At 45.9% G+C, this 16868-nt stretch overlaps 1 protein-coding gene across 1 annotated transcript; it reads right to left on the minus strand.

The window, feature by feature from the left end:
- Positions 1-7953: 7953 nt before the first annotated feature.
- SMIM32 (small integral membrane protein 32) lies at positions 7954-8563 on the minus strand. Its single transcript, XM_075510873.1, is given in 2 exon segments — positions 7954-8332; positions 8505-8563. Coding segments are annotated over 2 exon segments (438 nt in total).
- Positions 8564-16868: the final 8305 nt, after the last annotated feature.

Genomic DNA, 16868 nt, shown 5'->3' on the forward strand with positions numbered 1-16868 from the left:
GGGGGAAAGCTTTGGGCAAAACATACCTCTTCCACCCCCATTCCAACCTGCATTGTGTGTTAAATGAGTCAGAGGCTACTTCTGTTCACTGCTACATAAAAAGCAAATATCTCACTGGCATTTAAAGTAATTAAACGTTGTGCGTCCCCTACCCTGTGCCAAGAGAAATCTGCCTGCCTTGTCCTGGAGTGCTCCCTGCCCTGTCGTAGCCAAGGACCATGCCTTCTCTGACACCATCCCAAGAAATCCTACTTATCTAGAAGAACTATTTCATGGAAGTTAGGAAGACTTGGGAAATTACTGCAGATACTCTGGTCAGAGGACATTGGTGATTGGAGTGTCAAGTCAGTGTGCTAAATCAGGCTTTTCCAAATAGCTTTCCTGAAGCAAGGACTTGGTATTGTGGAAATGCTGATTCCATTTAACTTGCCAAATTCAGTAGTTTGGCCTATGTGATTTAGAGCACATGTTTTCCAGACACTGCTAGCATAAAAAAATCATTGGACTACACTCAGTGATGATACTGGCTCTAGTTTCCTTTTAAATCTTAAGCACTGTTAATCTTCTGAGTTAGGATGCAGAGCAAGCTGTCGTCTTCTGTGTGCACTGAGGCATTTGTAAAAAGTCCCAAAGTACCTGTGAATTGTCAGTCTCTCAGTTAAATGTAAATGCTTTTAGATACTGCATCATCTTAATGCTCAATTAGTATTGGCGTGAGAATTGGCTTATGCTGATTAGCGTTTTGTAGTCAGCCAGCGTTAGCGCTTTGGGTTGGGATCATTCCAGGCAAATAATCATTCCCCTTAGTTTTGGATATCTGTGTATAAACTTTGAAGTAAAGAAATGTCATCCTCTGTGTTTTTAGCCTACAGGAGCAGCAAAGATAACAGTTGTCTGTAGCTCTGTAGTGTGAATTCTCACTCCAACCACTCGCAAATTTAATAGCAAAGCAGAAGAAAACTGCGTGCTGGAAAGTAGCTTACCTAGACTGAAAAATGAAGCCTACACAAGCTATAGAGTGGAGGTGCGAGACTTTTGCAATCTGTCTAGCATCTGTCCCCAGACTTCCTATTGTGCTGTGGGAACAGCAGAAGTCAAAGTAGAAACTAAATATTGGGGGGGGAGACACCAACTATTAATCCCCACAGGATAAAACCGTCACCAAAGCCACTGAAAGGACAATACTCTTGAGTCCTAATGTCTTGCTGCTTCTCCCAGATGTTCAGTTCCCTTGCTCTTTTCCATGACTTTCCAACTCCTGCGACTTGGAAAGGAGGGCCTTTAGCCTCATAAGAAACATCATTTTAAAGTCTTTGTTCTTTTTACTTCTTACCATGTGTTGTCCCCTACCCAGGTGAAGGGGACTGTGTGCTTGTGTAGCCACGGCCACAAACTGTTGATGGGGAGTGTGTAGGACACGTTCATTCTCGGCAGAATATTTATGTTGCTGAACTGCTTGCCCAGGTTTTCAGACATGCCAGGGAAAATGGCATGTCATGCCTTGAGTATATGCCAACCATTTGTTGCAGGTGGACTAAAACATGCAGTCTGGCTTTTTCGTTGCCTTATGTTTCTTTATTTAGCAGTATTTTCCTCTAAAACCATCTGAAGTCCAGCACAGTCAAAGGACTAGACCTCAAGATACTGAATAAGAAGCCTCCAGCTGATGGAGTTCCAGTGGTATGTTCATGTTAAAAGAGGGAGTAAACCTTAATAAAAGGCAGCACAAACACGTACAACACCCGTGTGATAGGTGCTTCAGTGTTTTACAATTTCCAGGCAGTGTGCCTCAAATTCTTTTTGAATATACTGTTCTTGTTAGCTGCCTTATAGGGCCACATGTTCAAATGTGTTGTACGAATATTTCTGTAAGCAACATTTTTTTAGCTCTAGCTGAGTGCAAACCCAAGGGAAGGTCTGGCTTGCAATTCTCTTAATCCTCCTGTTCTGCGCTTCTAAAGGTAAGTCTGAGGCTGCAGTTTCATCGGCTGGTAAATGCGGTTGTAGGGCATGTGGGGATCCAGTTAAAAACAAACGTTGCAGCCACTGACAACATAAAACCTTGAAATGACCAAAAAAAAAAAAAAAATCAGTCTAAAAGTTCATTCCAAAAATGTGGAGGCAGGAAATCTATCCCAGCAGAGATATCTTGCTAGGTAAGATATATATATATTTTTTTTCAGTACTACCTTAAGTTTGTGCTGGAGTGATAATCATCTGCTCTTCTAAGGATGGCAAGAAGCCAGCATCACAACAGTGTCCTGTTTTCCAAGTGTGATGGTCACACCTGATCTAGAACAAGCGGTCGCTGTTGGGCAATCCCACAGCGAGCAGTTCCGTGTGAAAGTCTCCGTTGAAGGAGCTCTGCTCTAGAAGAACACTAAAAGTATTCACTTTAGTGCAAGAAATGAAGACAGAGATCTATAGAAAACCATATGAGAAGCACGTAGTTAAATTCTCTTTTGTCCAGAATTTTTACTGTGCTACCCACAATGTTTCCCCTTAAATGTACGTGACTGGGGAAACTGCTGACAAGCCAGGCCAGCTATAGCTGCAAAGTAGGTTTATGCCAGGTCAATCAATTCTGTATTTAATTGATTAACTCTCTGTATTGCTGTTTGAATGGTGCTTGCTAGTGGTACGCTGGAGGGAAGAGAAGCAGGACGAAAGCGGTAAGGCAACACATCCAGAGGGTGGTCGCGGGGCAGCTGCGTTGCCATACGTCGCCTGGAGCCCACCTGCCTCCTGCTCAAGGTACGAGTTGGTTTTGGCGTGGGATGGCAAAGCTGTCGTCAAAGGAGTGCCCTGGGTTACCAGGGACGCGGCTGCTCCAGCGTGGGGTGGTGGTTGCGGAAATAGCGACGGTGTCGTGGAAATGCGGTAGGTGCCTGTATCCGCTACAGGCGGTGTAGGACAACTAAGGCAAGGTAAAAGGCTAATAAAGGCGAAATGATAGGTAGTTTTTATACGCATCAGCAAATTCATGTGAAATCTCAATTTTTTCAGTCTTGAGTCTTGTGAAAGAAAATAAAACTCAAGCTCGTGTTCAGAAATAAGCCTACTTAGTTATCAAATCCCCCCCCAAAGGCAAACCCTGTAAAACTGCTTCACTCGGGCAGAGGTGCGAGGTGAGGGGTTGGGGGGTGAGGTTCTGGGGGGTGGAAGGTGTTGGGTTGTCTCCAGCCTTTCTGTGTTCCTGTTCCTTGCAGGACTCCTTTCTTCCACAAGACATTTTGAAAAAAAAAAAAGCTTTTAAAATTAACAGCTTTTTTGTTCTAAGGCCAGTTGTATTTTGTTCTTTATAAATACCTTTTTTCCATTCTCTTTTTGAAGTTGTAAATCTGCTATTGCAAACAACACGGTTATTTCCAGGACTAAATAAGAAGTGCTGTGTAATCCAGTCATTCCTGTGAAATCTCATTTTCTGAAGTCTCTTAGATATCGAAATTGCTGTCAGCAAACTCATGAGCCTCTCGAGAAAGCTCTGAGCTGCGTGGGTGATTTTTGACTTTAGAGCTGGATTGGAGGAATTTGAGAGACAACGCAAAAATAGGCAAAATCGGCTCTGTTCTGTAAGAGCCAAATGGAGACTAGTTTTCCTGAGACCTCTGAGATTTCAGGTCTCTGGTGAACAGGCTCACTGTCAAAGATCTTTATAGAATGAATTCTCCTTAAGTGTCCTGTAAGAAATTAGAGGTAAATACAGTATGTTAAACCTGAAAGTGCAAGTTTAGGAGTGAACAGGTTGTCTTCATGGAGATCATTCACCGATGGTACTATAGGCACTGCCTGGGCAAATGCTCAGCCCCGCAGGGAGGAATTTCGTACTGCCAGGAGGGTAAAAGTGAGGGAGAGAGGAGGAAAAACGCTTGGAAAGATGTGACTCTGTGTGTAACTTGCTGCCCGGGAGACTTTCTGTATGGATTAATGGATTTAAACCAAACTTCTTTGCTTATACCTGTAGTTTCTGTATTTGCTCAGGGTCCTGTGAGTTAAGGCTCGGAAGAAACAACCTCCTGAACCCAAATGTGCTGTGAACACAATCCAACGGTATCTTCCTTTCATCTTCTCAGTCTGATGTATCTGCTGGTGTTTTAAATGTTCTGAATGCCAGGTAGATAAACCTGGCTCTCAAAAGGTTTAGGAGAACGAGGACCGTGGTCAGAGCGGTGTTCAGGGTGGGACACTGTGCGTGGCAGACCAGAACCAAACCTCTTGCCCAACGCATCCGCTGGGATCGGGTCTGGCAGCGCGCTCCTGTCTATGTGTCAGGGCAGCCACTTGTCACTAGGAAATTGAAGCTGGGACCCTACTCAGCCTCTTTAGCCGTTCTCGGAAATCACTCTTTGTAAGTTTGGAAGGACAGAAGAAACTTGGGAGGAGTGTACCTAAACCTTCGCTCTTGTTAGCACTCGCTAACAGCTTTTTACGCAAGTCCCCAGCCTTTTCTCTTTCTTTTCTTAATGGAAGCTGAGTTGCGGAGGAGCCTTCGTCTTGGTGATTCCTGTTTTGAAGTGGTGTCCAGGGATAAGGGCTTTTCATTTCTTTTGAAGATGCTACTAGAAGAAAACTCATTAGAGCAAGTGCAGTTACAAATTGCTTTGGCTCTTGTGGTTTGACACCGGTTTGGAGAGCGTGATCATGCAATGCAGTTTTGCTTTCCGCTTTGTCGTGCGGTACCGGGGCATTTACCAGCCTGAGGCATCCCAAATAGATGTGAAATATTTAGCTTTTGGGATTTATTCTTTGCCTTTTGCCTTGCTGTGTAGTTCAACGCGCTTGCAAGTCCTACAGATGAGTCCTTTCCAGGCATCAGTTGTGATGGCCGTGTGGCATGGGGTGGGTGTAGAAAATGCTCAGCTCCTGGTTTTTGCTTGGGGGAAAAAGGGAAACGCAGGAGGGCGAATGCCCATAGAAAAGCCTACCGCAGCCCCGCGTTTCGTAGGAAATGCGAGAAGAAAGATAGGTCCTGCTGAGTCCCCAAAATGTTAACAAACCTGGTGTTCAGGCAGAGCAACGGGATGAGCGAGCTCCCAGTTTCGGGGTGCTCTTGCAGAGGAGCATCGCGCTGGCAGCTCCTCCTTGGTTACTCAATACCAGCGCTGCAGCACACTCCCCGCGGGCAGCGTCTGTGCCAATGGCTCGGGCAGCTGGGTTCAAAACCAGCCGTGGGCTAAGACATTAAAGCCAACAGACTGAAACATAACAATAATAATAATCCATTGGAAGGGTGGCATCAGATGCGAAAGGTCTCACTCATATTCCAGGTGGAAGTGATAAGTTGTTTCCCTGGCCCAGAGGAAGAAGAGTTAAAACCTTATTTAACACGCAGGTCCTGATTCAGCAGAGCACGTAGCCATGTACTTTAAGTGTATGGATGCTCTCCAGAGCATTATGGGAGCTACTCATCCTTCAAAAGCAAAGCATATAATTAAGAGCCTCTCTGAACTGGGGCCATCCCACTTCTCACAGCATCGTGTCCTAGATTTCTGGTGTTTCACTCGTCCTTCCTTCGTATTTTCGCATATCGACCTCCAGTCTGCCTTGAAGAGAAGCCGTCAGGCAGGAGGCTGCTGCAGGGCTGCGAGTGTCGAGAGGCTTTTTTGAAAGGCGCATTGAGAAAGTGGGGTTTGCTATAAAGCCAGAGTGAATGGTGTATTTGTGTCAGCGGCAGGAGTGTGACTGGCAGGAGGTGAGGGGAAGGGATGAAGTATACGCTTGGGAGCCTGCATGTGTCATGCACCTAATAAATCAGTTACAACAAGTGAATAAATGCCCGTCGGTCCCTCTCCTGGCATGCCTGTGGTCGGGAAGTGGATTTTATGGTCAACTTGAATTTTGGGCCTGGTGAAAGAGAATATATCTGATGTTTTCTATGCGTACATTTCATACGTTGGTTAAAATGTCATTAATAGAACTTTCTTCTGCTATAGAAGCGATTCTGGGTATTGATGAGAGCAACACAGGGCATGCATAAAAGCTCTCCCAGTATATCAGCTAGCACGCGAAGCGTGACAGGTTCTTCTGGGGTGTTACCGCAACTGGCGGGCTGTGGGGAAAAATAGGGTTATTCCAGGGTTATTCTTGAACCTTTAAATGAAGTGCAGTAGGGTGCCATGCAACACGTGCTTTATCAGGTTCTGAGGCTTTTGCCAGCAGAAAGTCTTAGACCAAACTCATTATGGCTGATAGCTGAAAACAAGCTGTTGTTACTTATAAATAAATAAGAAATGCCTGATTTGATAAAATTTGATTTATTCAAAAAGGGGTGAGATAAACACACTTGAATTTATTCTTGCTTTCTACATTAGAATAATTACTTGGAATTACACCAGTTAAATTTGGTTCAGAGGAGATAAAAATTGGCCACCTATTGAGGAATAAAATATTTAAGCCTGTCATAGAGTAGTTTAACTTACTTGAGCATAATAAAACATGGTAACCAAGACAATGGCATGGAAGTGTTATCAACTGTGCAATTTCTGTGTAAAAAAGGCTTCCAAACAGGCTCCCCTGTATACATGTTGTATCTGTGTGTTTGAGTGCAAGCCTGTATGTGTGTAATTGCATTGTAAAATCTTTTCATTTGGATTAAATAAGTTATGTACATATATATACGCAGCACTTCTGCTGTACTCTGCGTGTTAAGAATGGATTTAGGGGCACAGCATCTGACACCACTTGAACCCCATTCTTCTGATAGATGATCCACTAGCAAAAACTGGAGCTGAAATAGGGTTTAGGACTCTGTTTCTGGATAGCTGCAATTCAGATGTATGTTGAGCTACTGGGGTTAAAAAAAAAAAAAAAAAAAAAGCCCTTTGCCCACTGTTTGTGTGAAATAGAAATACTGTTCTGGGGTTCGTGCAGTTGGATCTGTAATTGTGCTGTAACTGCACGTTTGTTAAAAATCAGTATCTATAAAATAGCATGTCAGCTAACAAGGTTAAGCAGAAGCTTTTAGAACAAAATCAGATAGCTAATAATTTAAACCGGTGGTTTTTGCCAGTGGTCAAAGTTGAATCAAACTGTTGCCATATTGATAAAGCACGCTTCTAATCGTTCTAGATTTATATAAAGAGCAAAGAGTGGGGATATTGTGCATTAAAGCAACTACTGCTCTAAAACTGTGTTTTATGGCTTTCAGAAGTTATCTACTTTTTGTACTGGACTCGGAGCACTCTGCTCTCCTCTTTCATGAGTTTACATACTATTAATGATACTTATTTTCTCTCCTTCCTTCTCCCCATCCTGATTTATTTTGGTGTCATGCCATGGTGAATAATTTGCCTAAGAAAGTTGAGAACAAATTCCTTAGGTATTTAGCGTTTCACATAACTGGTAACTGAAAACCTGTTCAACGATGCCATAAAACATTAAAACCACCCTTAACAGAATCACAATCAAAAGCCTAAATAAACATTTTTAGTTTTCTCCTCCTGCCTGCCAGGACTCCGGCTACGTTACCGCGCAGTTTCAGCAGCAGTTGAGAGAAATGGGTTTGGAAAGTAAACTCGTATCCTCAGTGTGGAGCCGTTAGGTAAATATACTGTGTTTTTTACATTTGATGCTACGGTTTCATAAACATGGGTAACAAGCTCCACCAGATGCCCAAATCAGAGATTGTTGTTAATGCAAATATCCTTGTATGGACACTGAATGGGTGGATGATGACATTTGCATACATATAGAGCTTAATCTGGAATCAGGGGGCAATTTTTTGCACAAAACTGTATAAATTTACTAAAGCATTCTCTCTCTAGTTCATAACAGAGCTTTTTATTTACAGCTATTCCGATTTGCATACAGCATATTTTTCAGCAATCTTTTCCTGCGATGCAGCCTATTACTTTAAAGAGGGTCAAATCCATTCACTGACATATGGAAATAACGCCTTATTGCACAGGGTTTCTGGTGCCTGCTACTGTTGTAAGACATAGTTTCTCTCGAGTGTCAGACAGCTTGTGTCCTCCACGGGCTCCTCGCTTCTCTGAGCGATCTGTCGTACGGAAGAGTAGCAAAAAAAGAATTTTTCAGCTGGCAGTTTATGAAGAGCACAATGAGTGCCACAGTCAAGAGCAGAAAGAAAAACAGAATGATGTAAGTCACCAGGTCTGGCTTATTTATTTCCCCTTCTTTTAACACCCTGGCTGTCGACATGTAAAAAGCAGAGGAGCTCACGGGTCTCGGTGTGCTGCTCAGGTAGGGCGTGTTGGTCTGAATGATTAGGTGAGCTTCAGTGGCACTGGTTGAATTTAGCAATTCACTATACATGTTCTTGCTTAAATTTCCTCCACGGTAGAAGTAAAGCAGGAGAGCAAACGCAGTCAGTCTTTGGCATAGGAAAGGAATAATGTTCCTGCTTGTAAAAGGCTGAAAACCAGCCGCATCGTGTCTAAAAGCAAATTAATTCACTTGTGTGGCTCAGTGACTTTCTTTTAAATCTTCTTGGCTCATATTTACAGCATTCATCCACAAATATTAATCAAAAATGATACCGGTACCTCGTGTCGTGGCCCTCGTTCCCTCAGCACACCTCTTTTGGGGAAATGCGCTGGATCATCTGCTGGTCAGCTGGGACAGGCTGGGAGCTCTGGGAACCGGCTGGGAGCCCTGGGCTGCCGCTCCACCTGCATGGGAGAAGGCTCTCCCTAATCCGGCTGCGGTGCTGGCAGCCGGGCAGCGAGGAGCCAAGGCTCCGGCTGGCAGTGCTTACTGTCCGTGAAGGGAAGGCACGATGGATTTCCAGCTGATTTTCAGAAGTGGGATGCACACAGATCTGGGGTTAAATGGCATCTGTGGGGAGAGGCAGCAGCTGCTCTGAGATCGTGCTGAATTTGCCGTCGCGGTTCTCCGCATCGGGAGGCTCCGTGCTGTTGAAATCCTGGTGCTGTGAAGCATTAGTTGACTTTCTTAATCCCAGTTAACGACGCGCTGTGGAGCCAACATTAAGAGGCTGAGCTTTCTGCTTGAGCTTTCCAGGCACTCCTTTCAATTGCTTTGAGAAAAATAAATTAAAAAAAAAAAAAAAAATAGACTAACGTTCCTTTGTTTAAAAAAGAAACACCAAAAAAGCCTCCCTGTAAATGGGAGGGGGGTTAGTTCTTCGGAAACGTCCTCTCTGTCCTCGGCTCAGCCGAGCTGCGAGGTGGGACTGGGCAGGGTTCTGGCAAACATGACTTTTCCCCCCCGACAGAAGCTCCACCGCAGCGTCACTTGCTACCGTGGGAAGGGGAGAGCTGCGCGGTGGTGGCGACCGGCTCCGCAGCCCGTAGCGCATCTGGCACTGACACGATGCTAAAAAGGAAGAGATCTCCCGATAAATCTCTGTGAGTGCCTGAGGCTCCGGCTAGAGGTTTTGAGCTGGGGGAGGGTAGCAGAGAATGGGACAAAAAGAAGAAAATTGCATCAAAACCTTTCTTTCTTCCTCAGACCTTTATTGTTAAAATCTAGAGTAATTACAAAATGTCTGGAGGTTTGTTTTTTTTTTTTGCCTTCTATATGGTCCCCAGCACCCTCTCCAGCCTGACAATTAGCGTGTTAATTTTTTTTTTTTTCATCAAATCGCTTTTATGCCATTAGCTGCTGGCTGCTTGCCAGCTCGCTCTTGCAATCTCTCGCTCCCATGCATCAGATAAGCACTGTTAATACTTTTATTTTAATGCATTGCAACTTGAAAAAAGGGCAGGGCCGGGGGTGAGAGGAGCGAGGAAGAGAGGAGTACTTGGTAACTGGGCAGAGGAAAGCGTGAAACGTTCTCCAGTCCCAGGGTGCTGATCCAAGCAAACATTAAAGCTGCTTATGATGAGATATTGCAGCCAACAGTCCCGGGTGATTAAACGTTTCAATTAGCATAGTAGATGTTTCTGCTGGGAGAGGGGGAATGAAGAGAGGAGAAATCTTCTGGTCAGTTAGATTTCAATAAAATAAAACAAAGTCTCTGCTAGAAGGCAACACCCTCTGAGGCCCTGGTCTGGGTGTTCCTCATCTCCTGCCAAGCTCCAGGTGCTCCAGTTAAACCCCTTGTGCCTCCAGCAAGTCTGCTGGGGCGGTTGAAGGCTGTCACGTCCCTGTTCGCGTCCTTCTGGATCTGTCCTCAGAAGAGCCCCTACCTGCGTGTTTACCTCCGAGTCTTGGGGACCTTTTGAATTGAGATCATCCTCTAAGGCTTTGCTGATGTTTGTTTCTCTCTTTGTTTTCCTCTTTTTTTCAGCTGAAGTGAGCTGACTCTTCCACATGCTGCTCTCCAGGGAGGCTGGGGGGGCTTTCCCTGCCTGCACCCAACGCTTCTCCTGGGGCCATGCCTCCTGCCCGCAGAGCCACAGTAGTTACGCTTATTTACTCTGTGCGGGTTCAAAGAACAGGACACCGAGGCAGGCAGCCAGCACGGGGGGTTGGAAAAATCAACAGAGTCATAAAAAAAGCTAATATAGTTTGCAACTGTTTTACCTATCGTGTCTCCTTGAAATAGGAGAGTTTGTGGGCAGCGGCACGACACGGATGTCTGAAAGGCTGGATGTCTTCCCAGGACCATCCCGTCTTCAGCTCTCTCCTCCGTGAAGTGTTTTTGAGTTTAACCAAACTTTGCATCCTTTTTTATTTATTTACTTTATTGTTTTTATTAGTCTGTAGGAAAAGCAGGAAGGCATCTGGGGGCTGAAGTCCTATAAATAGCATGGAGAGTCTTAATGTTTCACATACTTTAGCAAAAGTTTGTTATAAACAGCTTCTCTGCAAATGTTACCAACTCTGCAAGAGGGAGAAAAAATACTACGAAAGACGCACATGAATGTCATAGTTGTGGGTGCATTTTCTCCCTGCACAGCGTGTGTTTTGGCAGCCCCACGGTGCTCTGCTGGGTGGCTTGGACTCGGACTGGGCAGAGGTGGAGAAGGGTGGCTCCTCGGTGGCCGTGCGCTCGTCCCCTGCCTGCCTGCCTCCCTCGAGCCCGGGGGGAGCGTTCCCCTGAACCATGGGATGGGACAGTCACCTCGCTGCTGGGAGGGGACGAAAGGGCTGTTTGCTCTGCCAGGTCAATGCCTCTGTACAACCTCGTGCGGCTGCGTGTCTCTTCCCTGCAAACATGGGGTGCCCCCTCTGAGCCTCCTCTTTCCACCCCTTTTCACGTGCAGGTTGCACGCGGACACAGGGCTGGAATCTTTCTTTATTTTTTCCCTTTCGCTCCCACAAAATGTTATCTCGTCATTCTTGCAAGATTTGTTTTCTGCCCTGAGGATACAACAGTTCAGCTCCAGTGCTAGCGCTTGGGCTCGAGGACTGTTGCTAATGGTCACGGTCCAACCGCCCGGCGCTGGGATAAATCCTCTGGGTGCCCTGTGTGCACGCAGGCTCGGGAGCGCACAGAACTCCCCCTGCTTTTTGGCTGCCTGGCCGAGGCTGATACAGAAACTGATGAGAAGCCCTGGGAGTAAATCAGATGTGTTTTCTGCAGCCTTGTATCCAGGCTTAATCTTAAAAAAGCTAAATTGCCATAAATAATACCTTAATTGCAAAAATAAGAGCTGATCCTTTCCCTTTGTTCCCTTAATTTGGAAAAGCATTTAAAGTCTTCAGCTCCTTGTAATTTTTCCTCATTAACTTATTTCTTATTTAGTAGCTTTGTTGTTATTGTTGTTTGTTTTCTTTTTCTTTTTTTTTGGTTAAGGTTTCCAGCATTTAATGACTTGTTTCGTTAGTTTTTCAATGTGCACTGGCAATGGTGCTGCAAGGCCAAACGTAGAGCCTCTGACTCTGGCTGGACTTTAACAAAAATACTAATCTTGGTGTTGCAGCTTCCTGGCGCGTTTGGAAGCTGGGGCAGCGTCGCTGGCCCTGGTGGCACCACAGGGACAATCCCAGGGCTGGACGGGCTCTCCACCTACTCCTATCTCGCCCTCCTCTATGGGCACGTCTTCCCCCAGCTACGTTCAAGAGCAAGAAACTTCACCTCCTAGATGTTGGAGCCTCCTGGAGCCCCAGCTGCCCCCAAGGAATTTTTTGACGGTTGCGATGACTTGGTGGCAGTTCTGGCCTGAGCTCCGTCCAGTCTTGCCATAGCGTGAAATAAATAGTGACATAAACTGGCCAGAGCAGAAAGAAAGGAAAGCAGAGCCTGTGCCCCTCGGCACCACTCGGCTGCTGCTCTCGGGGCTGGCAGGGCGATCGTATTTGCTTTAGCGATGCTTCAGCCAAGCTACCGCCAAACGCGGTGCAAATCTTAGCGGGTGGGAACTGCTCGGGGTTCAGCTGCGCTGTGGAAGGCTGGAGCCTTTCCCCGTTTCCAGACTGGTGAATAATGCATGATCTCTCTCATATGCTTACGCAATCCCTACCACGATAAATATCAACCGAGGGAAATGAAAGTGGAAAGAAACATTATCTTTCTCAGTAATGCAAAGGTTTACAGTCTGCGTTACGATCCTTCTGCTCTTAGGGGTGAGCAGTAGTCGAGGGGATGTTTCTATTAGCAGGCCAGAATGCAACAAATCATGGGCTGTAGCTTTCTGGTGCCACATAAAAGCAACCTTAAAACCATATAAAGGAAAGAAAATAAAAATAATATACAGGGATTATTTCCTTTTTTAATCACTCCAAAGGAGAATACTTTTTTCCAGGTGCCCGAGAATCAGATATTGAGGACATTATTTTCAAATGCGAGGGCATAAAACTAAGCACCAGACATCTAATCCAGGGATCTTGCCTTCGATGCTTAAATATGGGGCTGGATGCCTGAAGAAATTGGCCCAAGTGCAGAGACGCCTTGAAAATATTTTGTTTCAAAAGAGCTTGTGTGTGCTATTTAAAACTAACTCCTAACGTTAGGTTTCTCGGGGCATGTTTCACCAGCTGGAGCAGAATTATTTAGAAAGTTTCCAGAGAAGGCTGTGAAAAAGGGAGCTTGTGTGCGTTTTATCAGGGCTGCGTCCGAATCCTTTGTTCTCCTCTGGGTTGTGAGGAGCATCGTGATTCACCAAGGCATGCTCCATCGGAGGACGGGGAATAAGCATCCTGCACCTCCTGCCCTCCAGGTAAGCTTTGCCACTGCCCGAGTGGACGTAGGGAAATAACTCTGGTGAACAGTGTGGGCATCCCAGCCTCCCTGCCCTCCCATCACCGGTCCAGCATCCTGCAGCAGCTCGGCAGAGCTTCCAAGGGGTTTTGCAGTGTTAGGGGCTTCACCCATAGCGAAAGATCTCGTGTCCTTGTGTGGTAGATGTGTGGGTTCCCTGTGTGCTGAAAACCCCCTCATTTTGCCTTTGCAGTAGCTTGTGTGGTGTGTATAGAAGGGAAAGCACGACTGAGTTTCATGCAGCGAGGAGGGTGCGGGTGGGTGTCCAGTGGTGCTCCAGGGGATGCAGCATCAGTGCATCCACATGTGTAGCACGTGAGCAGGAGGGTGTTCTGGAAGTAAAAGCAGAAGGTCTAATTGTAGAGAAAAGTTGTCTTTGGTACCTCCTTTGCCCTTAGAGAACTGATTTCTAGTCACGAGGCATGGGTTTGTGAGCTGGGCTGGGCGCGAAAGGGAACGCAGATGCTGTGCTGGGCTCTGCAACAGCCCAGGAGAACGGCTTCGCCCAGCTCATCAGGTGTGTGTCAGCTCGCTCCTCAGACAGACCCGGGCTGCTGCTTGCGGGCTGCCTGGACGTGTTTGCTTGTGACGGTGTCAGTCCTGTCTCTGCAGCACGATGACGCTCCCTGGGGCTGGTTCCTGGTCCAGCCTGTCGCTACCCAGGGAGATACGCCCAAGAATGGGTACGTGCATTAACGGGGCTACGTGCTGTAGGCAGTGTCTGTATTGCCAGCATTTAACACCAATCTATTGGGGGTTGAAGGTTAGTTAAGAAACGAAGGGACAAAGTGTTACAACTCACTGTGAGGTTTTAGTTTTGAATACATTTTAGTTTTGGCACAAGCAATCCCTTATCAACCTGCAATGTGAATAAAAGGTAATGTCTGTCCCATCCTGAATACACTCTCCGGGGATCAGAAGCAGATTTGGGGAGGCTGTGGGGACTAGTGCTTTTCATCTCTCTCCTATTCATGTCTCTTCTCAAAGGGAACAGAATGAGTCTTTGCTGCACAAACCACATCCCACCTGTATATATAACCCTCCTCCTGCCTGTTCCACTGGTATGCTGTAAAACTTTGTGTTTAACCATAATATTAGCTTCATCGTAGGGAATTCAGATCAGGAGGGGCTGGGGTGCCCCCATCATTTGATGGGGTGCCCCCATCATTTGGAGCAGAAGTCTTATGAGGAGCGGCTGAGGGAGCTGGGACTGTTTAGCCTGGAGAAAAGGAGGCTGAGGGGAGACCTTATCGCTCTCTACAGCTGCCTGAAAGGAGGGGGTAGAGAGGTGGGGGTCGGTCTCTTCTCCCAGGTAACAAGTGATAGGACGAGAGGAAATGGCCTCAAGTTGCGCCAGGGGAGGTTTAGACTGGATATTAGGAAATTTTTCTTCACCGAGAGGGTTATCAAGCATTGGAACAGGCTGCCCAGGGAAGTGGTTGAGTCGCCATCCCTGGAGGTATTTAAAGGACATTTGGATGAGGTGCTTAGGGACATGGTGTAGTGGTGGGTTTTGGCAGTGTTAGGTTTATGGTTGCACTCGATGATCTTAAAGGTCTTTTCCAACCTATATGATTCTGTGATTCTGTGATCATCTTTTGAGAAAGAGTTGGACTCTCAGCTAGAAATCCTCTTCCTCTGGCATTGCCCTGCTTCTCCCTACCTTAATTTTGCCAGCATTAGGTGTTTGGGATGAGACAAGGATTGTTCGGGAAGCTTCACAGATCACCACAGGGTTCTTTTATTAGTGGAGCCTGTCTTTATTCATGGCTTCTTGCTTGTACAACTCACCTATCTGGTGTCAGAAATTTTTCCTCCTTTCTTGCAGGCGTCTGGGCATGGTCTGGCAGTGGTGGGAAGCTGTGGCTGTGTCTATCAGACAGCAGATGACAGGTTGGGTAGACAGGGTTCCTCTTTCTTCTCAGGTTATTGATTTTTGCTTTTTTTTTTTTTTTTAAGGTCCATATTGATTGTAAATTTTGAGGGCAGTCAACACCAAGTAATGAGGGTGAGTTATTAAACCTAGGTGATCCTCTAGACATACATATGGAAGTTTCTTCTACAGACCAGGGGAACCCTCACCTCCCTGCATGCATGCCAAGCCTGGATATCTCTCTGATCAGGTTCTATGCAACAAGGTGTCTATTTTGCAACCCCCTTCCTGGTTTGAAAAATGGACTTGATAATCCTTCCTTACCCTGCAGGGGTCCGGAGGATTAATTACTGAGGGTGGCAAGGTACTCTGATGCGGTAAAAAAGGCTAAAGAACCATCTAAAACAGGGTAGAAGAGGAAGCTGAACCTGGGAATGATGGAGCTGAAATCTTAATAGGTGTCGACACTCTCTGGAAAGTTAAACCTTCATCCCGTTGCTCTAACGCAGCACCTCTGCCCCAGCTAGGCAAGCCTCGCCTCCGAGCAGCATTAGGGGTTGCTGTGCCCGTGCCTCCCTGCTTACGTGAGTTAATAAAGCAAATGTGTTGCTCAAGGTTGGTTACTTATTATTGGTCTCAGCGTGAGCTCAGCCTGCTTACAGCATTAGCTCAGAGAAACAGTGATCATATAAACGGGGCTGACTTGCAGGTCTGTGCGTGCCCCTCGGTGATAGGAACAGCAGATCAAATTAGAGAGCAGCACATCACCCGTCTCGGACTGGGCATAAACTTCAGAGTTTTAGATAAACTTTATTTTGGGAATTACCAGACTGTCAGTGTGGCTGGCTACCGCTTTAAGGTGTATTTCCATCTATGACTGCAAAAGAATTAAAGGAAAATTGAACACAGTGTTCCTCAGCAGGCCAGGGAATTGGGGAGTTTAATTGTTTGTGTGCTGCTTGATAAAGACAAACAGTTTTATAATTTCTAATTTGTCATTCATAACAGTCTGACTCAACAAATCATGTCGCTCGTTGGTTTTAACTCAAAGGTCTTTTTTGGTGTTAAGATAGAAACCTTCTGTAAAACACAGGGAGGAGCATCTCTGGAAGCAGGTGGCCTGCCCATGGCAGGGGATGGGGCTGCCTTGGCCGCTGTCAGTCCTCAGCAGGGCCAAGGTTTCCGTCAGCTGAACTCTTGACTCCCAAACTGAAGTCAGTCACCTGTAGGATGGCAAAACAAAAGGATTTGTTTCAATTTTTTTTGATTGAATCATTCATTAAGAAAAACAGCCTCTTCCCTTTTATTCTGCTTTCCAAAACCGCCTGCAGATGTACAAGGAAAGGGTAAAGTTGTAGTTTCAATTCCTACAGCAGAGCTGATGGGAAAGGTTTGCACTCTTCACTGAACATATTCACCCAAAAAGGAGGAAAAAAGGCTCGTAGACCTGTACATCAGGTTTCTGTGTCTGTTTATTCCTTCTTCTGTGGCAGAGTCTGAATCCTGGAGAAGAACTTGATATATATTATCAGCGCTCTATATTTAGGCTCCATTTAATTACATAAGTGACTACACAACGTCCCTGCCTGGAGCAAGCCCAGCCTTGAATCAGACGAAATCAGTCAATTTTTCTCGTGTTTCAGATTTCTAAGGCTCCCCATAAGCCTAGGAGCACCCTCTCCTTGTTTCTATGGGAGGTTACTGGTCAGGCCTATATGGAAAGCAAGGTTTGCTTGAGGTTATTTGTGTGCTTGTATAAGCCAGAAGAAAGAGGAAAGCCCAGCTGCCAGGCAGAGATGGGAAAAGAGATCTGTGAGCAGCAAGCCCGCCGGCAACGTCTGCTGGAGGGGAAACTACTCTTACTCATCTTCTTGGTTCTCCAGTTAGCATGGCTTAACCTTGTAAGTCCTTTTCACCCTCTTCATT

This window comes from Mycteria americana, chromosome 8, assembly GCF_035582795.1.
Source record: "Mycteria americana isolate JAX WOST 10 ecotype Jacksonville Zoo and Gardens chromosome 8, USCA_MyAme_1.0, whole genome shotgun sequence".
Lineage (NCBI taxonomy): Eukaryota > Metazoa > Chordata > Aves > Ciconiiformes > Ciconiidae > Mycteria > Mycteria americana.